General features: G+C 46.8%; 1 protein-coding gene across 1 annotated transcript in view; it reads left to right on the forward strand.

The window, feature by feature from the left end:
* The window catches only part of CCDC170 (coiled-coil domain containing 170), a 371660-nt gene that overhangs the window by 132471 nt on the left and 213314 nt on the right, over nt 1–25875 (forward strand). Inside the window, exon 4 of the mRNA XM_073557682.1 lies at nt 18798–18932. Within this exon, the coding sequence (XP_073413783.1) occupies nt 18798–18932 (135 nt within the window). The remainder of the gene's footprint in view (nt 1–18797; nt 18933–25875) is intronic.

Consider the following 25875-nt stretch of genomic DNA (forward strand, 5'->3'; position numbering starts at 1 on the left):
CTTCGTCCAGACACCATCGCTGACACACGTCCCCCCTGGCTAAGCTGCGCCGGACTCCTCCTCAGCTCCATCCTTTCACCAGGCTCTCACAAACTCAGAATAAATGAATCAGTATCACCAGCAGTGATTGCACACCCTGAGACTCCTTTATAGAGCCCCACACCTGATTCCTAATTACGTGCACATTAACTGAAACCTAAGGTGTGATACCACTAACCACCACCGGGGACAGTCAAGTCACCTTGGCAACTTGCCAAAAGGAAAAAAGTTCACACAGTGCTTTTAATACTGTCAGATAACTTCAGATCCTGACACGGTGTTTTCCACCTCTCCTCAGTCGCATGATGTTCCTGATTATTTGGCGGACTTTTATGATGTATTTAGTGAGAATGAGTCTGCGTCTCTGCCTCCTCATAGGAGTTATGACTGTGCAATTGAACTGAGCCCGGGGTGTAAGTTTCCCAAGGGTCGGCTCTTCAATTTATCTGTACCCGAGCACGAGGCTATGCGATCCTATATTAAGGAGGCGTTGGAGAAGGGTCATATTAGACCATCCTCGTCACCCTTGGGTGCCGTTTTTTTTTTGTAGCCAAAAAGGATGGATCATTAAGACCTTGTATTGATTATCGTGCCCTCAACAAAATTACTGTTAAATATCAGTATCCGTTACCCCTGATTTCTGATCTATTTTCCAGAGTTAAAGGTGCTTGCTGGTTTACCAAGCTTGACCTCAGGGGGGCGTATAATCTTATTCGCATTAAGCATGGGGATGAATGGAAGACGGCGTTTAATACTCCTGAGGGACATTTTGAGTACCTGGTGATGCCTTTTGGGCTCACTAATGCCCCTTCTGTCTTCCAGTGCTTCATGAACGATATTTTCCGAGATTTTGTCGATAAATTTTTGATTATCTATCTGGATGATATTTTGATCTTCTCCAAGGATTGGGATTCTCATGTGGAACATATTCGGACTGTGTTCCGGATCTTGAGGGAGAATTCCCTGTATGTCAAGGGATCTAAATGCCTTTTTGGAGTACAGAGGATTTCTTTTTTGGGATTTATTTTGTCCCCGTCAACTATTGAAATGGACCCGGCCAAGGTACAGGCCATTCACGATTGGGTTCAGCCCACTTCTTTGAAGGCCCTCCAGAAGTTTTTGGGTTTTGCTAATTTTTATCGGAAATTTATAGCAAAATTTTCTAGTATTGCCAAGCCATTGACTGATTTGACTAAAAAGGGTGCTGATGTGTTAAATTGGTCTCCGGAGGCTGTTTCTTCCTTTCAGGAGTTGAAGCGAAGATTCACCTCCGCCCCGGTTTTGCGGCAACCTGATGTCTCACTTCCATTCCAGGTAGAGGTGGATGCTTCTGAGATTGGTGCAGGAGCTGTTTTGTCCCAAAAGGATCCTGTAACATCTAAAATGAATCCCTGTGCTTTCTTTTCCCGAACGTTCTCTCCATCTGAACGTAACTATGATGTGGGGAATAGGGAACTGTTGGCCATGAAATGGGCGTTTGAGGAGTGGAGACATTGGTTGGAGGGAGCTAAGCATCAAGTCGTGGTCCTCACTGACCACAAGAATTTGATTTACCTAGAGTCGGCTAAGCGCTTGAACCCTAGACAGGCTAGGTGGGCCTTGTTTTTTACACGTTTTGATTTTGTGGCTTCTTTTCTTCCTGGAACAAAGAATGTCAAGGCAGACGCCCTCTCTAGGAGCTTCCTTGCTGATTCTCCTGTGGTGACCAAGCCTGCTACCATCTTAGGCGAAGGGGTAGTTCTTTCTGCCATCTCGCCCGATTTGAGACATGCTCTGGAAGAGTTCCAGGAGGACAAACCTGAGCGTTGTCCCAGTGGAAAGTTGTATGTTCCTGACCAGTGGAAGAAGAGAGTGATGTCTGAAGTTCATTGCTCTGCTTTGGCTGGTCATCCAGGTATTTTTGGTACTAGAGATCTGGTGAGTCGTTTTTTTTGGTGGCCCTCCTTGTCTCGTGATGTCAGGAATTTTGTGCAGTCCTGTGGGACGTGCTCCTGGTCTAAATCGTGTTCTCGCTCTAGTGGGTTGTTGATGCCTTTGCCTGTCCCCAAGAGGCCATGGACCCATATTTCAATGGATTTCATCTCTGATATGCCTGTCTCTCAGAGGATGACTGTTATTTGGGTAATTTGTGATAGGTTCTCTAAGATGGTTCATCTTGTACCACTCCCTAAGTTGCCGTCTTCCTCTGAGTTGGTGCCCCTGTTTTTACAACAGGTGGTTCATTTGCACGGGATTCCTGAGAACATTGTATCTGACAGAGGAGTGCAGTTTGTGTCTAGATTTTGGAGAACTTTCTGTTCCAGGCTGGGAATTCAGTTGTCCTTCTCCTCTGCTTTTCACCCTCAGACCAATGGGCAGACAGAGAGAACAAACCAGACCTTGGAGTCATATTTGAGATGTTTTATTTCTGCTGATCAGGATGATTGGGTTTCATTTTTGCCCTTGGCCGAATTTGCTTTGAATAATAGAGCTAGTTCTGCCACTTTGATGTCACCTTTTTTTTGTAATTTTGGGTTTCATCCTCGATTTTCTTCAGGGCAGGTGGAGCCCTCTGCCTGCCCAGGTGTTGACACTGTGGTGGAGAGAATGCACCAGATCTGGGACCAAGTGGTGGATAAGTTATCTCTCTCCCAGGAAAAGGCCCAGCGGTTTTCCAACCGACATAGGACCATTGGTCCCCAGTTTAAGGTTGGTGATATGGTGTGGTTATCATCAAAAAATATTGCTATGAAGGTGGCTTCTCCTAAGTTTAAGCCTAGATTTATTGGACCTTACAAGATTGTGGAGATTATTAATCCGGTCTCTTTTCGTTTGGCTCTTCCTGTCACATTTAAAATCCATAATGTGTTCCATAAATCTTTGTTGAAGAGGTTTGTTGAACCTGTTGTTCCGGGGGTGGCACCTCCAGACCCTGTATTGGTTGAAGGTAACATGGAGTATGAGGTAGAGAAAGTACTGGATTCCCGTCTGGTTAGACGGAGACTCCAGTATTTGGTTAAGTGGAAGGGTTATGGTCAGGAGGATAATTCCTGGGTCTCCGCCTCTGATATTCATGCCAAACGATTGGTGCGTGCCTTTCATCGGGCTCACCCTGATCACCCTGGTGGCATAGTTGAGGGTTCGGTGACCCCTCCTCAAGGGGGAGGTACTGTTGTGAGTTCATTTTCCCCTTCATTACTGAGGCCCGAGGAACTCCCTCTTCTGGTAAAGAAAGGTAGTGAGCCTGATTGTCAAACACCTGAGGCTGATGATTGTGACTGGCTGAGTGGAGTTACGGACTGGATATAATCCTGCCGACGCCCTTCTGCCCTGCGGGTGATTTCTCTGTGGGATCCTTGGAGACCAGTCTGAATTCCTGCTCCTCCAAAGCTAAGTTTGCTGCTCGGCCTTTTGCTTTTGTGCTTTGACTTTGTTTTTGCTTTGTTTTTCTGGATTTCTGCCATTCCCTGCTGGGGTGTGCTGAATTCATTTAGCTCTGTCTTCTGAAAATACCTGAGTGCTGATTCAGTTTTTGAAGCCTAGCTGCTTCAGGGCCTTTTTCATATCAGCTGGTTGGCTTATGTCTTTGATAGAGTTTTGGCAGATTGCAGACAGCAGCCTTCCTTTCCTTTCCTATCTAGGTAGTTTTGGGGCCCCGTCTTTGCTCAGTCTATCTTTCTGTCTGTGTTAGTATTTTCATCTTGCTTCACCGTCATTATATGTTGGGGGTTGTCTATTGCTTTGGGGTCTGCTCTGGGGCAGTTTAGATTTCTCCTTTCTTTCTTAAGGCCTATGTATTTCTTGGGCTGTGATCGAGGGGTCTAGGGCATCGTAGGAACCCCCCACGGCTACTGCTAGTTGTGTTGATAGGTTCAGGGCTCTGCAATCTGATAGTTGCCAACTTCTCTGGTTTTCTGGACTTAGCTTGTATTTCTGCTTTTGCCTCCTACGTTGACTCATTCATAACAGAGGGGACTTCCGGTTCAGATCCTCCAGTATCGTAGAGAGCATTGCTAGATCAGACTGGGCTGGACCATAGAGAAGGTCACATGATCAAGGGCTCCAGAAACACTGAGAGGTTAGCTGGGTCAGACAATGCTGGAACATAGGAAAGGTCACATGATCAGGGGCTCCAGAAACACAGAGAGGACTGCTGCATCAGACAGTGCTGGAAAGGTCACATGATCAGGGTCTTCAGGAACACAGAGGATTGCCGCAGGCAGAGCAGAGACAGCTGGTCACACAGCCACAGCATGCAGCCATGAGGTGAGGTGCACACTGGTCCTGGGATCTTGCAGCACAAGACATGAGAGACCTCCAGGGCGCCCGCAGGGACCCGGCACTGGGGGCAAAGCGGCATGACAGGCATGGCAGGCGTGACAACCACTTGCCAGGTGATACCTAGTTCCCATTGTAATTGGACCTTTCGATACAGCAATCCATTCTTCATTTGATGACGATCCCACTGTTGCAGAATCCGCAGAGTCACTGGAGATAGGGCATTTCTCTCTTCTAGACTGGGCCGTCGCTTTGACGTCACCCACTGTCTCAGTTGGGCAAGCTCCTCATCTTCCTGTTGCAACTGGACCCACTCATCACGGGCTCGCCCCAAGACTCCCGGGCTGACTCTTGCACCTGCTCCTGCGTAGCTGCCACCTTCCTGGCAATTTCTTGGAAATTGGGGATTTCCTCATCTTCTAACTCCTCATCCCTTTTTCGCCCAGGCATCGCCTGTTTCATCCTGGATAAGGTGTCAACATGAGTATTCTCAGCCCCTCTTTTGTAGGCTATCTTATATCAAAATTTGGCTATTCTAGCCACCCATCATTGCTCCAGAGCTCCCAGCTTTGCATTTTCTAGATGAGCCAGTGGGTTGTTATCGGTGCGCACCAGTACTTCAGAACCGGACAAGTATTCCACAAACCTCTCCGTCATCGCCTACACCAACAGCTCTAACTTGAATGAACTATAATTGTTCGGATTTCGTTCGGATTCATGAAGGGACCGACTCGCATAAGCGATCACCTTCTCTCTTACGTCCTGCATCTGCAACAACACAGCCCCAAGTCCATGCAAGCTCCCATCAGTGTGAAAAATGAACGGTTGAGAAAATTCTGCATAAGCCAATACAGGTGCTTCTGTCATTGCCTTCTTCAGGTCTTGAAAGGCCTTTTCCTGTCATTCTTCCCAAAGAATAGTCTGGTTCTTTGCGCCAAAGGGCACTCCCCTTTAAAGTTCCAGCAGTGGATTCACTATGCGGGCAAAATTCCTCACGAAACGCCGGTAGTACCTGGTCAGTCCCAAGAATGCTCGGACATCTTTCACCGTCCTCGGTGTGGTCCAATCTTTTACCACAGCAACCTTCTCTTGGGATGGTCTAACCCCTTCAGCAGAGACGACATGACCCAAGTACTCAATTTGAGTGCGGAACAGATGACATTTCTGAGGTTTCACCTTTAGTTCGTGTCTTTGAAGGCGATTTAACACCTGTTCCAGTCTTTGTAGATGGTCCTCAAATGAAGCGGCATACACTATAATGTCGTCTAAATAGGTGAGTGTGGCTTCGAAATTTAAATCACCTAAACACCTCTCCATTAAGTGTTGGAATGTTCCAGGAGCATTGGCTAAACCAAACGGCATCCGGTTAAATTTATACAGTCCCAAGGGAAGTATAAAGGCTGTTTTCGTCTGGTCTTGCTCTGACATCGGTACTTGCCAGTAGCCGCTGGCGAGGTCCAACGATGAAAAGAATTTGGCTTTTCCCAGTGCAGACAAAGATTATTCAATCCTGGGTAATGGATAGGAGTCTCTTACAGTACAGGCATTGAGTTTACGATAGTCCACACAAAAACGCAGTGTGCCGTCCTTCTGCACTAACACAATAGGGGCAGCCTACAGAATTTGGCTCTCCCTTATGACACCTTTCTGCAGCATCTGACTTAGCATACTTTTCAGCTCTTGGTATAGTTGTGGAGGAATGTGTCGATATCGTTCTCTTATGGGTGCGGCGTTTCGAGTTGATATCGCGTGTGTGATAGCTGTAGTGCAGCCAAAATCATCCTCATGATGTGCGAATACGTTCCGATATCACCCTAGTAGAGCTTCCACCTGCTGAATCTGTAGCGGAGTAAGGTCTGTCAGCTCGGCTTGTATGTGTTCCAATATCTGTCGTCCTTCCCGGATATGCTGGAGCTCTGGCGTCAGAGAAGTATCTACTGCACGGTCCAAGGGTCTCCCTGCTTTACCGTCAGCTGCACAGTCTGAGGGGGTATCACTTCTTCTGGCATGCCCATAATCTGGGCTACTTCACTTTTAGGAGATAATGTGATGTCCTGTTTTCCCAAATTGACCCAGCGTATGGGGACCGTTCCGTCACGAACAATAGCTAAAGTACGTGCCACAAGGAAACCTGAGGGTAGTTGTTCTGTAGTACATGGCTCAATTTGGATCTCCACTCCTTCTAGAGGTGTACAAGCCCAGATGTCCAAGGTCACAATTGTCTGTCCTGGTGGTAAAACGAGTTTAGCAGAGGCTGGAACCATCACTTTTCCCAAAATTCCTCCGTCACTTGAGGACTCCTGAGCTTGAGCCATGCGGATCAACTGTTGGAAAACTCTTCTCTGGGGAGTGTGCGGGCTCCACTGCTTCAGAGTTGCATCACATGGCTCATTGATGAGGAGGCTCCCGAACTCCTTTAATACATTCATCCCCAATGTGACAGCATGTCCGTTACTTACATCTCCAAGGGTTAGCACCACACCCTTCCGTCTCAGATCCTTGCCACAGATGGTTATCTGCATCCACACCACTCCTGCGACCGGAATGGGCAAATGATTGTCAGCTGTCAACTTTATCACTGGGCCCCATTCAGGCCGCATTGCCTCTGGAAAATATCGCCGGAAGTAGGTTTCAGGCATCGTAGTCACCTGCGAGCCAGTATCCACCAAACAATGTATGGCTCGACTGTCCATTTCAGCCCAGACAAGAGGGCACGTTGAGACTAAATTTGTGGGACTTCTAATACTCCTTCGTACCTGTTCAGGCTTCGGGCGGCATCCCCCAGGCTCGGAGCCCTCTAGTTTAACAGACGTCGTTGTTGGGGCATACCCTGTCGCGGGCACTCCCGAACCAAATGTCCAATCTCTCCACAATTAAAGCAGGTGGGGGGGTCTCTGTTGATAGAACATCCTTGATTTGTGATGGAGATCTGGGTCATCTCTACCCCCTGGCAGATTCGAGGTACCTCCTGACTTCTTCACATCAGCCAGCTCCCCTCTAATATCTTGGAGTTCCTTCCACAATTCTTCCACCCATTGTGGCTCAATGATCATGTGTCACGACTGCGGCCGCACACGCGGCCCAGCAGGCGCCTCCACGCCGAAGGCGAGGGGCGGGCATCCCACGGGGATGCAATATGGACCCTCTATACCACAGAGGGGAACCCGGGCCTACCCGAACTAGGGAAGGGCAGCGACTGGGATTCTGTGGCAGCTGAGCATGTGCACAAAGAAGACACGTAGGACTAGATAACACCGCACAACTTCAGGTATCAAAAACGTAAAGTTTACTAAAGTAAAGTCACAGTACATAGATGAAACAGGGCTATGCCAGGCTCCCGATTCCACACCCCCCAGAAGGGTACCACCCAGTGGACCCCAAGGCACCAACGGATCACCGAGGCACACATAGGCGGGACATCGGGACACAGGCAGGACATAAGGGTACAAAAGGTCACCAGGACACACGAGGTCATCAGTACATCAGGACACACGAGGTCATCAGGACATCAGGACACATGAGGTCATCAGGACATCAGGACACATGAGGTCATCAGGACATCAGGACACACGAGGTCATCAGGACATCAGGACACGCAAGGTCAACAGGACATCAGGATCACTCAAGGACAACCGAATCGCCGGCAGACATCAGGCAGGAGTCGTTTGGTTCCGGACATCCAACACGACCTACAGGCACCACTGCAGTCGTCAAGCTCCAGGCAGCGGTCATCAGGTTCCAGACTGCAGTCGTCAGGCTCTGGGCATAGGACCTAGGAAGGAACTCAAGTGTGATGGTGCTAACACCGCAGGATTGCTGGGCCTGCATGGAGCTAGCACCGCATGGTAGTCAGAACACAGGATAGTAGATGCTCAGCTGAAACACTAGTTACAAGAGTCTGAGTCACTGGGTGCGGGGCTCTGAACACAGAGGGATTCCAGGAACATAACACAGCATACAGTTCAGACATAGTCAGGTATGGGATAGGTACAGGATCAAGGATTCAAGCCTAGATACACCGCCTCCAGGCCAGGGTGAATTTAGATGGGGTCGGGTACAGGACAGGTACAGGATCCTGGATTCAGGCCCGGATATACCGCCTCCGGGGCAGGGCGAGGGAACAGGATAGGTACAGGATCAAGGATTCAAGCCTGGATACACTGCCTCCAGGCCAGGGCGAATTTAGACAGGGTCAGGTACAGGATCAAGGATTCAGGCCCGGATATACCACCTCCGGGTCAGGGCGAGGGTACAGGACAAAGCAGGAATCAAGGCAGGGACTTTGGTACCATAACCGAGACAGACGAGGTCCACAGACACGAGACACACATGGCAAAGTCCAGGAGCTTTGTGAGTAGCTCTGGCCCCACCCATAAGGCAAGGTAAGTTTATAAAGGGGCTGCCACTAAGCAATTGGCTGGGGACAGCATTTCAAGTACACACACTAACCCTGATGAAAGCAGGGGAGGTGTGGCCGCGCACACCCTAAGCACACACAGAAACCATTGCAGCACAATCAGTGCAGGAACTGCAGCTTAGAGCACCTGGCAATGGCTGCCAGCCAAGACACACGTGGAAAGTCATGCACCAGCTGCAAATGACCTCGCAGCCCGCGGACAGCTTCCACAGTGGCAACCAGGGGCCGCACATGCGGATGATCAAGCAGCAGAGCAAAGACCTAACAACACATGTGCAGCTACGCAGCAGAGCAGGGAACCGAGCAGGCTCCATACAGGTAATAGCCAGCAGTATCCCAGCTCAATTAGGGGGAAAGGAGTAAGGGGTTAAAGCAAACACATGCATTGTCACGCCGACAAGCAGATACAGACAGAACGGCGTGACATCATGTTTATAGATACCTCTCTGCTCCAGACCTTCCCTACCGGGACTGCACGACCTTTGCTTCCTATCTCAGAAAAGGTCAATCGAGGGTTCACCCGCAAGCGCTTCCGCAGAGCCTGTTTCGTCAGTACGTCCTGCAGCACTACATCAGTAGGGCCTATGCCTATCGCCTATGCCGTCTTTCCTAATGATAGCAGTATGTAACTCCTGGAGGGTGTTCATGTACTGAGTCAAAGTCTCCCCCTCCCTTTGCATACTGTGGAGCACAGCATCACCCTCCTACTGTAAGTAGCGGGGTGAGTCCCCCCTTTTCTGTCCAGAGTAGTCTCGGAGGTGGCTTAGTATGCCTTCTCTCTCTCTTGTAGGGAGACAAGGCCTCTGACCCTAAAAAGAATAAACCAGGTGTGGTTCCAGGCTTCCCTCTTCATATAGGAGAAGCTTTGTCAGCCCTGCACGGATGATGTATTACGTACAGAGCAGCCCTCCCTACTGGACAGTATAAAAACTCTCATCGGACAAGAAGTCCAATCTTCTATGACGACATTTTCCCAGCCACAGCCCCCTCCTGCTAGGAGGAAATCAGCACCTGTGGAATCTGATTGATGGGCGAATTTGATACCTCTAACTCAGAGGATGCTTGGGAAAATGAGGGTTCCACTTCCACCCTCAGATCTGGGAATACTATTTCTCTTCCGAAGGTGCCTCCGGCCATTCTAGGCTGAGCGTGACTACATTCATCATGGCCGCTAAGCAGCTTGAGGCTGGGCTGGGACCGGAATGAGAAACCAGATTAGTTAGTACGGGAGGAGCAAGTGGAATTCTCTATATAGGATGAGATGTTTGGAGGGGCTGAAGCCTAATGCCCCAAAGGGGTTTCCCATTCACGGCTGGTAATGGGCCCCTCCCGAGAGAGAATTAGTGTCACCTCAGAATTGAGGAATCGGTTTTTCTCTTGGACAGAGATGGCTCCTTATGGGAAGTCCCTAAAGTGGACATGCAGGAGAGCGGCTCTTCCATTTAAGGGCAACTCTCAATGGCAAGCTTGCTCAGGAAATCCTGGGACGCCTCCACAACCCTGCTTAAGGCCAATATAGCCTCTACGTGTGTAGCCGGGACCCTGTCTGCTGGTGGCGTACGCCGAAGGATCACCTTACTCAGGGGACCTCCAGGGAAGAAACCCTTGACTCTCTTTCCCTATTACAAAAGCAGCAGGGTTCCTAGCGGATGCTTCCGCTAAGTCCGTTCGGGTAGCAGCAAAATCTGCGGTGCCAACTGGCCCTTCTAGGTTCGTCAGGTGGCGGCTGCTAAGCAGCTTGAGCCTGGGCTGGAACCCGAATGGGAGACCAGCCTGCAATCGCAGGTCATGGGTCAAGCATTTACCTCTCTGAAAGCTTGGGGAGGAGACTTTATGTCAAACGTCTATATGTTTCCCTTTCAGGGAAATTATTATGTGGCCCAGCTCTGGATCAAAGGCGTATCTAGGCTTTCTGGCACCCGGGGCAAGAATTTGGTTCGGCGCCCCCCCCCAAGTACATATGCGACTTGCACACTTAGCCATGCACCCACGAGCCGCTCTCCCTAATGCTCTCAATGTTCAGTAAAAAACTGAAAGCAGGATGAGCTGCTCGTTGTCACAAGACCATAACTATGAAAATTCCATATGAGTGATGTGTCCATGTGATGACTGCTGGAACCTGCAGCGCTAAATCCTGACGTTGCAGGCTTCTGAATTCTCACAATGAATGCACTGCACACTTTTAGGATTCTCCCTTGCCGATGTACAGTCATGTCAGCACAAGTATGTGATTTATATACTTCTGGCCACATTCCGACTAGACATGCCGGGCCTCGCTCAGTTAATTTTCATTGAGTGACGCCACACATGTCTAGTCAGCATGTGACCGCGTGTATGTAAATTACCGGCACGAGAGAATCCTGACAGCGTTCAGTGAGCACTGTGAGAATTCAGAAGTCTGCAGTCACATAGAATGACTGCAGACTCTGTACAAACCTGGACAACCTGGACAATGCTCCTAACAAATAAAAACATGAGAATTAGTCAGTATCACAAATAATATCTACATCCAGGTACCTTATAGATGATGTCGTCTCTAGAGTCGTTCTCCTTTTCTTCTTCTTGTCCAGACCCCATGATGAGTTTTCTCATCCACAGCCATCTCTGCAGACTTCCATCTTCTCCGGTCTTCTGCAGCAAATCTCCACACGATGCCCTTAAAGATAGAAGTGTCATTATAATGCTCCTAAATAAAAATATCTGCAATATACTGTCGCCTCACACTATTCCCCTCCCTCCTCATACTGTCTCCTCTAACATCCCACCTGTTCACCATACTGTCTCCTCATATATTTCCCCCTCACTCTCTATACTGTCTGCTCACACATACCCCTGACTCCCCATACTGTGTCTGCACACATCCCATCACCCTCACTCCCCATACTGTGTCCACATACACTCACCCGTTCGCACCCCTTACTGTCTGCACCCATCCCCCATACTGTTTCCTCATACATGCCCTCATACATACTCTTCATTTTGTGTCCTCAAATCTCCCCACACACACTAAATACCATCCCCACTCCAAATCCCCCCAATCCCCCACACACATTAAGTACCCCCCATCCCCACTCCAAATTCCCCCACGCACATTAAATCCCCCATCCTCACTCCAAATCCCTCACGCACATTAAATAACCCCCCATCCCCACTCCAAATCCCAATACACATTAAGCATCGTCCATCCCCACTAAATAACCCCTCGTCCCTACTCCCAAATCCCCCCCACACATTATGAACCCCCAATCCAAATCCCCCCACACATTATGTACCCCCACTCCAAATCCCCCCATACATTAACCCCCATCCCCACTCATTAACCCCCATCCCCACTCATTCACCCCTCCACTCATTAACCCCCATCTCCACTCATTAACCCCCCACACATTAACCCCCATCCCCACTCATTAACCCCCCACACATTAACCCCCATTCCCACTCATTAACCCCCACACATAAACCCCCATCCCCACTCATTAACCCCCCAGACATTAACCCCCATCTTCGCTCATTAACCCCGCTACACATTAACCCCCATTTCCACTCATTAACCCCCATCTCCACTCATTAACCCCCCACATTCATTAATCCCCATCTCCACTCATTAACCCCCCACTTATTAACCCCCATCCCCACATTAACCCCCATCTCCACTCATTAAACCCCCACACCCATTAACCCCATCTCCATTCATTAACCCCCACTCATTAATCCCCATCCCCACATTAACCCCCTTCCCCACACATTAACCCCCCACACTTTAACACCCATCCTCACTCATTAACCCCCATCCCCACACATTAACCCCCAACCCCACATTAACCCCCATCCCCACTCATTAACCCCCATCCCCACATTAATCCCCCACACATTAACCTCCATCCCCACTCAACCCCCATCCCCACATTAACCCCATCTCTACTCATTAACCCCCATCTCCACTCATTAACCCCCATCTCCACCCATTAACCCCCATCTCCTCTCATTAACACCCCCCATCTCCCATTTTCGGTGGTTCTTCAGCTCCATGGAGGAGCACACTTACCACCAGCGTTTGCTCTGGGCGCCGGGGAGTGACGTCAGCAGCGTGATCACATGACATGATCACGCAACTGACGTCGCTCTGACCTGGCGGTCAGAGCTTCAATTGTACTGGTGTCTGTGTAGACGCCAGTACAATTGCTGCCTGGGAGCCTGTGTGGCCTCCTTCTCTGCGCCGGCTGTCAGCTTGACAGCTGACACAGAGAACCGCCGACTCTCAGGCCGGGGGGGCGGCAGAACGCAGCCGCCAGGGAGGACACTGCGGACCGCTGCATTAGGCGGCCCGACTGCGCCCCCCTGCTGCCTGCGCCCTGGGCAACTTCCCCGGCTGCCCCCCTGGATACGCCTCTGCTCTGAATGATATCCTAGAGAAAGCCACTGATAAAAAGACTTCCAGAACCTAGGAAACAATTTTTTCGTCTCATTCCCCGTAACCAGTCCTCCCAGAATACACGGTTCTCTGGTCGGGGACCGACCCTTCAATTTCATAGATTGTTGCAATCCATAACCTCAAACCAATGGGTTATTCGCACCTTTCACGATGGACTGAGATTGAGGTTCGAGAGTCCTCCCCCTCAATGCCTAAGAGTGATGTCCTTGCAGGCGTACCTCCAAGAATCCTTGCTGTCAGACATAAAGACACTTCTGCAAGGCGATCTCCCCAGTTCCAAGACAGGAGATAGGCAGAGGCCACTACTCTCGCCCTTCGTAATTATAAAACCCTCAGGAAAGCTGGGTTATAATAAACTTAAAACCCTTGAACCAAGTGGTAAAGTACAGATGATTCAGGATGGAGTCGGTTAAATTGGCAATCCCCCTCATAGGACAAATTGGGTGTTGGCCACAATAGACCTGAGGGACGCTTACTATCATGTCCCGATTCATCCAGACCACAGGGAATTCCTCAGGTTTGCAGTTTTCCAGGGTCCTCGGGTCAACCACTACCAGTTCAGTGTCCTGCCGTTTGGGGTGTCATCAGCCCCTCGAGTGTTTACCAAGATAATGACAGAGGCAATGATCTTCATTTGCCAGCAGGGGATTTGCATTGTCCCATACCTAGACGACCTTCTAATAAGGGCTCTATCCATGTCTCGCCTGAACCAGGACGTAGGAAAGTCCCTGGAGATTTTACAGTCCTTGGGTTGATTCCCCAACCTGGAGAAATCAGACCTTCTTCCTTTGTCAGGGAAAAAGTTCTTAGGGATACTCCTGGACTCTGGATGGCGAACATTTTTTTTACCCAGGGAACGACAACTCGACCTTGTTCAGAGGTCCTCCAGGTTAGGAGACCTGAGAGCACCAACCCTGAGACTCAATGTCCATCCTAGGTTCGCTTACAGCGGGCGTCCAAACTGTTTACTGGGCTCAAGCCCATACTCTGTTCCTTCAGTCCTATGTACTCCGGGGTTCGAAGAAGTATCGGAATACTCTGACCAAGAGAACCCCTCTTCCTGGTCATGGGAAGGCGTCTCCTATGGTGGCTGGACTACCAGAACCTCCAGCGGGGCGTCAGCTGGGATCAGCTCTCCCTGAAAATTGTCACCACAGACGCCAGTCAGAGAGTCTGGGGTGCTATAGTGGAGAAATTGCACTTCCAGGGGGTATGGCCTCCAGACGTCAGAGCCAGTTCTTCAAATGTGAGAGAGCTGAAAACTGTGGAGGAAGCGTTGAAAGCAGCATCAACCCTTGTCCAAATCATCATGTACGTGTCTGCCCAGACAATGCGACTACAGTGTCCTACATCCGACACCAAGGAGGCACGAAATTCTTCGACCAAAAAATTGGTAGCCGCAAGAAATTTTTCTTGGGCAGAGACATGTCTGTTGTCCATATCAGCAGGCGAACTTCCTCAGCAGGAAGGACGTTCATTCCGGGGAATGGAGCCTAGACCAAACAGTATTTTTGCCTCTGGTGTCAAGGTGGGGAAATCCCGATGTGGACCCTTTTTGCCAGCGGTCAAAATGAGAAGGTGGAAACTTTTTTCCCTCAGTCCCACTGATGGAGCGTGGGGAGTAGATGCCTTCTTCCATCTGTATCAGTTCAATCTGGCTTACACCTTCCCTCCGATTCCCACGGTAGCGAGAACCCTGCAGAAGATACGGGCAGAACATGTCGCTACAATCCTAATGGCTCCCTTGTGGTCAGGGAAAAGATGGTACAGAGCCCTACGGAACATGGCTCAGGAAGGCCCAATACGTCTGCCCCTTAAGGGCCAGTCTCCTTTACTAAGACCCTCTACTGCACCCAGACCCGCACAGAATGAACCTTGCGGCCTGGCTACTGAAGCCAGAATTCTAATGGATTAAGGCCTTTCCGAGGAAGTGATTCAAACTCTACAGGGCCACCGGCCATTCTAGGCTGAGCATGACTAACGCCATTTACGGGAAGGTTTGGAAGATGTTCTCATCTTGGTGTTCCTTAAGTGCCCTGGACCCCTTCCATCCTAATATCACACAGATCTTAGAATTTCTTCAAGACGGCTTAGTTCTAGGGCTCACTCCTAGTACACTAAAGGTACAGGTGTCAGCTCTTAGTTCATTTTACAATCAAGATCTGGCAAGCCATCGATGGATCAAACGATTCATAACCTCAGCAACTAGAATCCGTCCCAGACTCCATAGTTAGTTTCTCCTTGGGACTTGAACCTGGTTCTCAAAGGCTTCAGGGTTTGAGCCACTGTCTTCCGCAGCTCTGGAAAACTTAACACTAAAAACTGTGTTTTTGGTAGCAATTACTACCGCAAGGCGCATAGGAGAATTACAGGCCCTTTCAATACAGGAGCCATATTTGACCATCATGGAAGATAGCATTTTCCTAAGGTTAAATCCCTCCTTTATGCCTAAGGTAGTCCCAAACTTTCATATGTTCCAGGACATTGTATTACCTTCCTTCTGTACAAACCCCTCCAACACGAAAGAAGAAGCCTTTCACACCCTCGACGTCTGTAGAGTAGTTCTCTTCTTCCTCCAGCAGACGGAGAGTTGGAGGATTGACCAGATTTTATTTATTTAAATTTCCGATCGGAATAAAGGCAAAAAGGCGGCAAAAATTACAATTGCGAATTGGATCAGGCAAGCTATCAGCCTCACCTACTCGTCACAGAACGTTCCTCCTCCTACATCTCTGAAAGCCCACTCTACTCATTAGTATCAACATCATGGGCAGGAAGAGGGGACGCATCTTCTGAGCAGATATGCAGAGCCGCCACCTGGTCGTCTGTACATACATTCACCAGTCACTATACACTAAATTTCAACAGGGATTTAACGTTTGGCAGATAAGTTCTGCAGGCTGTTGTGGTGACTAGAGAAAATAGAATTAGTCTTACCGGTAGTTCGGTTTCTAGGAACCTTCCACAACAGCACTAATTTCCCTCCCTATCTGATACTCTTATTGGATGATTCCTACACCTTGGTGGTAACTATACATGCTAGTGTGTCCAGAAAAAACACTGGAGATAGCAGGAAGGGGAGGGTTATTTAATCTCTTGTGCATTTCCTGCCCCCCATTAGGGCGGGGAGACATCCTCCGATATGGCTGTCGTGGAAGGTTCCTAGAAACCGAATTACCGGTAAGACTAATCTAATATATAAAGCTCAATGTGGGTGTGTATGTATGTATGTCCAGGATTGGCATCCGCACCGTTGCAACTACAGCCACAAAATTTAGCACAGTCACACGTCTGGACCCCGAGAGCGTCATAGGCTATGTTGTGAGGCAAAATTTTAACCCCGCGCGTTCCAATTCACCAAACAATTTTGCCCCTATATACATAATGGGGAAAAATTGTATGAATTGGCATCTGCACCGTCGTAGCTACAGCCACAAAATTTTGCACAGTCACACTTCTGGACCCCGAGAGCGTCATAGGCTATGTTGTGAGGCAAAATTTTAACCCCGCGCGTTCCAATTCGCCAAAAAATTTTGCCCCTATCTACATAATGGGGAAAAAGTGTATGTATGTATTGGCATCTGCACCGTCGTAGCTACAGCCACAAAATTTTGCAAAGCCACACGTCTGGACACCGAGACCGTCATAGGCTATGTTGTGAGGTGAAATTTTAACCCCGCGCGTTCCAATTCACCAAACAATTTTGCCCCTATCTACGTAATGGGGAAAAAGTGTATGTTTGTATTGGCATCTGCACCATTGTAGCTACGTATCTAATCCTATCCTGTGTGATACTGACTGCTGAGCTGTATATCTAATCCTATCCTGTGTGATAGTGACTACTGAGCTGTATATCTAATCCTATCCTGTGTGATACTGCCTGGTGAGCCATGTGTCTAATTCTCTCATGTGTGATACTGACTGTTGAGCTGTGTATCTAATCCTATCCTGTGTGATACTGACTGCTGAGATGTGTATCTAATCCTATCCTGTGTGATACTGGGCTCCCCATGCAGTCTGTGTCAGAGGGTGGTCTGTGTTGGCACGGTAATAAATTGTGTTATTTCCAGCTTTACAGAAGGACGATAACACCATAGAAATGATAAGAATAATAGGCCTCAGTTACGCGGAGTTAAAATTTTGCCTCACAACATAGCCTATGACGCTCTCGGGGTCCAGACGTGTGACTGTGCCAAATTTTGTGGCTGTACCTGCGATGGTGTGGATGCCAATCCCAGACATACACACACACCCACATTGAGCTTTATATATTAGATATTTATATTTCATACAGCGGTAGATAGCAGAATTGCCGATAATTCAATTGTCGGCTTCTGTAAAATCATTACTGTACCCGACAGGATATGAGACATGGTTTACATACAGTAAACCATAGCATATCTGTTATTTTTTTTATATGTACCATATTTTTCGCTTTATAAGACGCTCCGGATTATAAGACGCACCCCAAATTTTGAGGAGAAAAATAGGAGAAAAACTTTTTTTTAATAAAATGGTGGTGCATCCTATAATCCATGCGTCTTATTGCTTACCAGGGGTGGTGATGGAGGAGGCCGGAGTGGAACATTGCTGCTGGGATGAAGGGGTGTTTTGATGTGCAGCGTGCCGCTGCCGGTGTCTGATACTGCCGCCGCCCTCTGTCCCCTGATGCTTGCCACCACTGCCATTCTCTGTCCCCCGGTGCCTGCTTGCCACCACCGCCGCACTCTGTCCCCCAGTGCTTGCCACCACTGCCGCGCTCTGTCCCCCGGTTCTTACCGCCACCGCCGCACTCTCCCCCAGTTCTTACCGCCACCGCCGAGCTCTGTCCCCCGGTTCTTACTGCCACCGCCGCACTCCTGTCCCCCGGTGTTTGCCGCCATCGCCGCGCTCTGTCCCGTTCAGCGTGGGTGGTCTCTGCCGCTCCATGCCTGCTTTCCTGTGGCTTTCTTCCTGGAAAATGGCCGCCGCGCATGCGCAGATGGACATCTCGGCACTGAAATCTCGGGAGATGAGATTTCAGCGCTGAAATTTTGCGTTTTGATCTCACTGCAGAGCTGTGTGTATGAGAACAAGTGATTACTTGATTCACACTGGATATGCTCCCCTTCATTCAAGATAAGTTCTGGAGGCAGATTTTCAGGGAGATCTGTGTCCGACCCATAGATGTTAACAACTCTTTTACATATTAAGAAAAAATGTGTATTCTCTGGAATAAGACATCAGATCGCAGATATCAAGGCATCATTTTATTCAACTTTCTATACCTATATAGAAGGCTTAGGAGGGTTCATCTTACTGATAGACTCCCTTCAACATTGGCTAAAGACTATTATTATTTGCTGAGTTTGAGAAGAGTTACTCATTGGGTACTTCCCACCATTATATCATTGTTCAACACACTAAGTTAACTGCTTTCTTCTTACGCACAAATGACTTAGAAGGATGACAAAGTTTACAATAAATGAGGGCTGCCATTTATCTAAGATATTAGAATTACTGTTAACAATTATTCTTTTGACATTACAAAGTCTTTTTGCTGTCTATAGTTGGTAGGTTGGCTTAGTATGGTTAATTTTTAGGTAATGTTAACTAAATAAGAAAAACTAAACAAATAATTTACAATAACAGCTTTTTTTTCTTCCATGTCAGTCTTCCTACTACGATCCTACATTTATGGATGTACCTATCACACGGGAGCAAATGAATCACTATAGGATGGTAGCTGAAAATTCACAAAGTGAGCTGGCTGCTCTTCATGTAAAGTATGAGACTACACAATCAGAGGTAAATTTTGCCTTATTAAATTACATTTTTATTAGAATCTACATAGTATAAAAGGAGATGATTGAAGAAAAACTTGCAAAAAGCACAAACATCTTTCAATAATAGTAACCAGGACTGAATTATCTATTTGGTCAGTACTTCTGGTCAAATTGAAGAGGACAAGCATTTTTTTTGCAGATGTATGACACCGAGTGGCCTTCACATATTAGCCTCTGGCGTAGTCATACAAAACAATATTAGTCACAAGAGTCATACCAGTTTCTGAAGTGGCTTTCTCCATAAATCAATGTTTGTACGCTACACATTGATTATTCTGTTAGGCTTAGTGCAGACGTACTTTTTGGCCCTGCGGATTTTTCCGTGCAGAATTGAAGAAATCCGCAGGTCAAATGACCTGCATTTTTCCTGCATTTTTTTTCCATTTTTCCTGCGGTTTCCTTGCGGTTTTTGTGCGTTTTTCCACTGCGGACTCCCCCCTGCGGATTTGGAGACAGGGGAGGTGGAAAACCGCACAAAACAAGTAACATACTGCGGATTTTGTACCGCAGGAAAACCGCGCAGAAAAATCCGCAGTGTCTGCACAGCGGGTTTTTTTTTTTCATTGATTTTAAGGCTACTGTACATCACAATGCGGATATGCAACGTTTCTGCGCGGTAAAATCCGCTGCGGATCCGCTGCAAATCTGCATCGTGTGCACACAGCCTTAGAAGTTAGGCTTTGATTATGTTCCTCACAGAGTCCGATGATGGTTTCCTGGCAATCCTATAAAATGGAGAGGTTCGATTTTCAATTCACATGCTCCAAGAATAATCAGCATCAGAAAAATTAAAGAACTGCACATTTTAATATTTACATCCATAAATCAGCTCTATTAAATTACAATGTGGAAAACCCACGTGTGGCCAGTCTGTGCCAGAAATCCAAGTTTCAGACTTGGATTTTCTGAAAAACTCACTTTCAATTTGCCCATGGTAAATCCATTTAATGGGAACATGCTATAACTTGCAACAAATACAGTAACAGGGTACCTCCATACAGTCAAATACAGCTCTGGCAAAAATTAAGAGACCACCACATCAAAACCCTGTCATGGGCAGCCCATTCTCCAGACCTGAACCCCATTGAAAACCTCTGGAATGTATTCAACAGGATGATGGATAGTCACAAGCCATCAAACAAAGAGGAACTGCTTAAATTTTTGCACCAGAAGCAGTGCTGGAAAGCATGCCGAGACGCATGAAAGCTGTTTTTAAAAATCATGGTTATTCCACAAAATATTGATTTCTGAACTCTTCCTGAGTTAAAACATTAGTATTTTTGTTTCTAACTGATTATGAACTTGTTTTCTTTGCATTATTTGAGGTCTGAAAGCACTGTTTTTTTTTTTAATTTTGACCATTTCTCCTTTTCAGAAAAAACAAACAAAATTTATTGCTTGGCAACTCAGAGACATTTTGTCAGAAATATACCTATAAGGCTGGAGTCACACTAGCGATTAAATCGGACGAATGCAATGCGATAAAAAAAATCGCATTGCATTCGTCCCAATGTTATTCTATGGTGCTGCCCCAATCATGCGTTTTTTTATCGGATCCGTTCCTCGGACCGAGACAATCGCAGCATGCTGCGATTGTCACCGATTTTCGGATCGGATTCGCCAATGCAAGTCTATGGATGCGATTAAAAATCGCATTGAAAACGCAACACACGTGTGACTTGCGATTAAATCGCAAGACTTCTCCAGGTCAACAGGAAAGAGCATCAGGCATTGACATTGGATGTCAATTTGATGCTTAGATGCGAATAAAATCGGTTCTTCGCCGGAAAATGGGATGACAGACGGATCCCTGGACAAGAAATCTTTGTGCGATTTTGTACCGTTAAAATCGGACCGATTTTTTATTCGTTGTGTGTGACAACAGCCTAAGGCCGGGGTCACACTGGCGAGGAATACGGCCGAGTGAGAGGCGCTAAAAGCACGCATTAGACACGGACCAATGATTCTCTATGGGGTCACTTGCACCAGCCGTATATTTCTCATCCGTATTCTACGCTCCGTGCCAATCGCAGCTGCGATTGTCAGCGTACTACGGCCGTAGTACACCAATGCAAGTCTATGGGTGCGCAAAAAATACGGATTACACACGGACCACACATGTGACTTGCGAGTAATACGCACCCGGTGTCTTTTAGAAAAGCCGGCAATTCAGTACGCTATACAGTAAACTCACCCTGACAGGTTTAATAAAGAAACGAAAGAATAGATACAGTCATGGCCAAAAGTATTGACACCCCTGCAATTCTGTCAGATAATACTCAGTTTCTTCCTGAAAATGATTGCAAACACAAATTCTTTGGTATTATTATCTTCAATTAATTTGTCTTAAATGAAAAAACACAAAAAGAATTGTCCTAAAGCCAAATTGGATATAATTCCACACCAAACATAACAAAGAGGGTGGACAAAAGTATTGGCACTGTTCGAAAAATCTTGTGATGCTTCTCTAATTTGTGTAATTAACAGCACCTGTAACTTACCTGTGGCACCTAACAGGTGTTGGCAATAACTAAATCACACTTGCAGCCAGTTGACATGGATTAAAGTTGACTCAACCTCTGTCCTGTGTCCTTGTGTGTACCACATTGAGCATGGAGAAAAGAAAGAAGACCAAAGAACTGTCTGAGGATTTGAGAAACCAAATTGTGAGGAAGCATGAGCAATCTCAAGGCTACAAGTCCATCTCCAAAGACCTGAATGTTCCTGTGTCTACCGTGTGCAATGTCATCAAGAAGTTTAAAGCCCATGGCACTGTGGCTAACCTCCCTAGATGTGGCCGGAAAAGAAAAATTGACAAGAGATTTCAACGCAAGATTGTGCGGATGTTGGATAAAGAACCTCCACTAACATCCAAACAAGTTCAAGCTGCCCTGCAGTCCGAGGGTACAATGGTGTCAACCCGTACTATCCGTCGGCATCTGAATGAAAAGGGACTGTATGGTAGGAGACCCATGAAGACTCCACTTCTTACCCCGAGACATAAAAAAGCCAGGCTGGAGTTTGCCAAAACTTACCTGAAAAAGCCTAAAACATTTTGGAAGAATGTTCTCTGGTCAGATGAGACAAAAGTAGAGCTTTTAGGGCAAAAGCATCAACATAGAGTTTACAGGAGAAAAAAGAGGCATTCAAAGAAAAGTACACGGTCCCTACAGTCAAACATGGCGGAGGTTCCCTGATGTTTTGGGGTTGCTTTGCTGCCTCTGGCACTGGACTGCTTGACCGTGTGCATGGCATTATGAAGTCAGAAGACTATCAACAAATTTTGCAGCATAATTTAGGGCCCAGTGTGAGAAAGCTGGGTCTCCCTCAGAGGTCATGGGTCTTCCAGCAGGACAATAACCCAAAACACACTTCAAAAAGCACTAGAAAATGGTTTGAGAGAAAGCACTGGAGACTTCTAAGGTGGCCAGCAATGAGTCCAGACCTGAATCCCATAGAACACCTGTGGAGAAATCTAAAAATGGCAGTTTGGAGAAGGCACCCTTCAAATATCAAGGACCTGGAGTAGTTTGCCAAAGAAGAATGGTCTAAAATTCCAGCAGAGCATTGTAAGAAACTCATTGATGGTTACCGGAAGCGGTTGGTCGCAGTTATTTTGGCTAAAGGTTGTGCAACCAAGTATTAGGCTGAGGGTGCCAATACTTTTGTCCGGCCCATTTTTGGAGTTTTGTGTAAAATGATCAATGCTTTGCTTTTTGCTTCATTCTCTTTTGTGTTTTTTCATTTAAGACAAATTAAATGAAGATAATAATACCAAAGAATTTGTGTTTGCAATCATTTTCAGGAAGAAACTGAATATTATCTGACAGAATTGCAGGGGTGTCAATACTTTTGGCCATGACTGTATAGACACATAGAATACATATATATATATATATGCATTCTATGTGTCTATATCTATTCTTTGGTTTCTGTTAGAAACCCTGTCATAGGGCTCCATTATATGTCCATTTTGCAAGCCTGCGAGAAAATCTCGCTATACGGATTACATACGGATGCTTAGGCTGGTTTCACATTTGCGTTTTTTAGCGCTGGAAAAAAACGCATACGTGCGCATGCGTTTTTTCCCCTATATTTAACATGGGTGCGCATACCTGCGCGCTGGTAAGCGCATGTATGCGATTTTCATGCGCTGCGTTTTTTTGGGGTGTGCGTTTGTATTTTCCAGACGCAGCATGTTGCATTTTTTGGCCCTGCAAAAAAGCGCATGCGCACATATGCGCACGTTTTGCGCTAAAAATGGCCATTATAGCCTATGGATGCGCATACATGCGCACTGGCATGCTCATGTATGCGTTTTTTTGCACATGCGTTTTTTTTTGTTAACCATGGAATTTAGGGGTTTGGGTTAGAGTTAGGGTTAGTTAAGGGGGTTTAGGGTTAGGGTTAGGGTCAGGGTCAGGGTTAGGGTTGGGGTTAGGGTCAGGGTTAGGGTTAAGTATGGTTTGGTTAAGGGTCAGGGTCAGGGTTAGGGTTGGGGTTAGGGTCAGGGTTAGGGTTAAGTATGGTTTGGTTAAGGGTTAGGGTCAGGGTTAGGGTTAGGGTTAGGGTCAGGGTTAGGGTTAAGTATGGTTTGGTTAAGGGTTAGGGTCAGAGTTAGGGTTAGGGTTAGGGTCAGGGTTAGGGTTAGGGTTAGGGTTAGTTAGGGTTTGGGTTAGGGTTAAGTATGGTTTGGTTAAGGGTTAGGGTCAGGGTTAGGGTTAGGGTTAGGGTTAGGGTCAGGGTTAGGGTTAGGGTTAGGGTTAGGGTCAGGGTTAGGGTTAGGGTTAGTTAGGGTTTAGGGTTTGGGTTAGGGTTAAGTATGGTTTGGTTAAGGGTTAGGGTCAGGGTTAGGGTTAGGGTCAGGGTTAGGGTTAGGGTTAGGGTTAGGGTCAGGGTTAGGGTTAGTAAAGTCATGGTTTGGGTTAGTGTGAGGGGCCACCTAATGTTGGAAAAAAACGCAAACACGGTAAAAACGCACTAAAAACGCATACAAACGCATAAAAACGCTGCGTTTTTTTCAAGCATGCTCATAAAAATGCTTGAAAAAAACGCAGCAGTTGTATGCTTTTGTATGCGTTTTTTCAATGCGTTTTTTTGCGGGAAAAACGCGCTGCAAAAAAAAGCAAGTGTGAAACTAGCCTTACATGCGCAAAATACGCGACCACACCTTGATTACGGATGACATACGGAGCACTGTTTAGGGGCCATTCATCCGTATTACGCATGTAAAATACTGACCGTATTTTGCGTCGGTTAGTGTGACCCTGGCCTAAGGCTGGGATCACACTTGCGATTTAAACAGCCGAGTTTCGCATGGTAATACACGGCGCTGCCGCCGGGACTCAGGAGCGGGGCGTGCAGCTCCATGTATTGCTATGCGGCCGCATGCCCCGCTCCTGAGTCCCGGCAGCAGCGCCGTGTATTACCATGCGAAACTCGGCCGTTTAAATCGCAAGTGTGATCCCGGCCTAAAGAGTAAAAACTGACAAACTGAACATTTGGAAACGGTCTGTTAATTTTTGCCAGAGCAGGGATATTTACAAATCCCTTTCTCTCCTGTTTTTTTGAGGCTGAGCAAACTCATCTGTGACCAAAAAGCATCCCAACAATTTGTCAATGGGCCTCAGGCCCCTTAGCTATAATTGAGGAGGGGCAAAGGTTAATGTCAGACTACAAAAAAGGTATTTATTACGCTACTAACATTGCATCTTCTTTTTTTTTCTCTAAGTCCCTAAAGGGTATGTGTCAATAGAAAATGAACTATTGTTTCAATCAGATTGATGTGTTACTTGTATTTTTTTTGGCAATGTGTTTTTTTCATATCACATTCTATATATTCTTTGCAATTTTTACACTGGCTACCAGGGCTATTTAAGGGTATGTGCACACAGAGAGATTTAAAGAGTGTTTTGAAGTATGTCCGCTTCAAAAAATGCCTGAAGCATCACTTCAGAATGCCTAAAAGACCCATCTTATTAGTTTCTATTGTAAAATTACTTTTCTGTTCATGAGTTGGGTTTTGACAGTTTTTTATTTTCAGCTTAATCTTTTTAAAAACACCTGAAAGTGCATTTTAATTCTTTGAAGTAGTTCTGGATAGAGTTGGCAATAGCCTAGGCACTGTCCAAGCAGAAAGCTGCAAAAAATACTTCCGTAAAAAAAACTCTTCCAAAAACTTTTCAAAACCACTCCACAATTCAGAAAATGAAAAATTACTTCAAAATCTCCTCAAAGAAGGAGCACTTCCTGAACCTAGTTCCACTAAAAAAGTGTTGTTTTTGAACACCTCAAAAACCCATATGCACAACTTCTTGACCTTTTAGGGAAAATGTATAGAAGTTCCCTTATGAGAGGAAGGATTGCAATAACAGGTAACACCTCTATACACAACTGATAACACAGGATTCACCCTAATAGGTGATGTCACAGCTCCCACTGCTCTCCTCCTTTCACAAAAGCCACTGCACACAATCATTAGACACTTCAATACAAAAGGTTTGGTCAAAGTCCATATTTTGCAGCATATATACATGTGCTGTTTCCTGAAACAACAGGAAATTGGGGTCTAAATAGCCCCAGCTACAAGTGTAAAAATTGCAAGATGTTTAATTTTTAATTTGTTGGAAAAACAGTGCCAACAATTTTGGAGAAATACACAAACAATTGATTTAAGCAATAGGTCATTTTCTGATGATACATTCCTTTTAACCCCTTAACGTCCATTGACGGGCATAGCCTGTCATGGCAGGATGTCAGTTCCCGTTCAGTGCCATAGACAGCTGAGAGGCATGGCAAGGGGTGCAGGTGTAGGAGGGTGGACTGATATGTGGACCTGTCTGATGGAAGAAAGATAAACTGTAAAATGTGCTGTGTATAATGCTTTATTATAACTTATATATGTG

This window comes from Dendrobates tinctorius, unplaced genomic scaffold (genome assembly GCF_039654945.1).
Source record: "Dendrobates tinctorius isolate UK_male_01 unplaced genomic scaffold, ASM3965494v1 ptg000250l, whole genome shotgun sequence".
Taxonomy (NCBI): domain Eukaryota; kingdom Metazoa; phylum Chordata; class Amphibia; order Anura; family Dendrobatidae; genus Dendrobates; species Dendrobates tinctorius.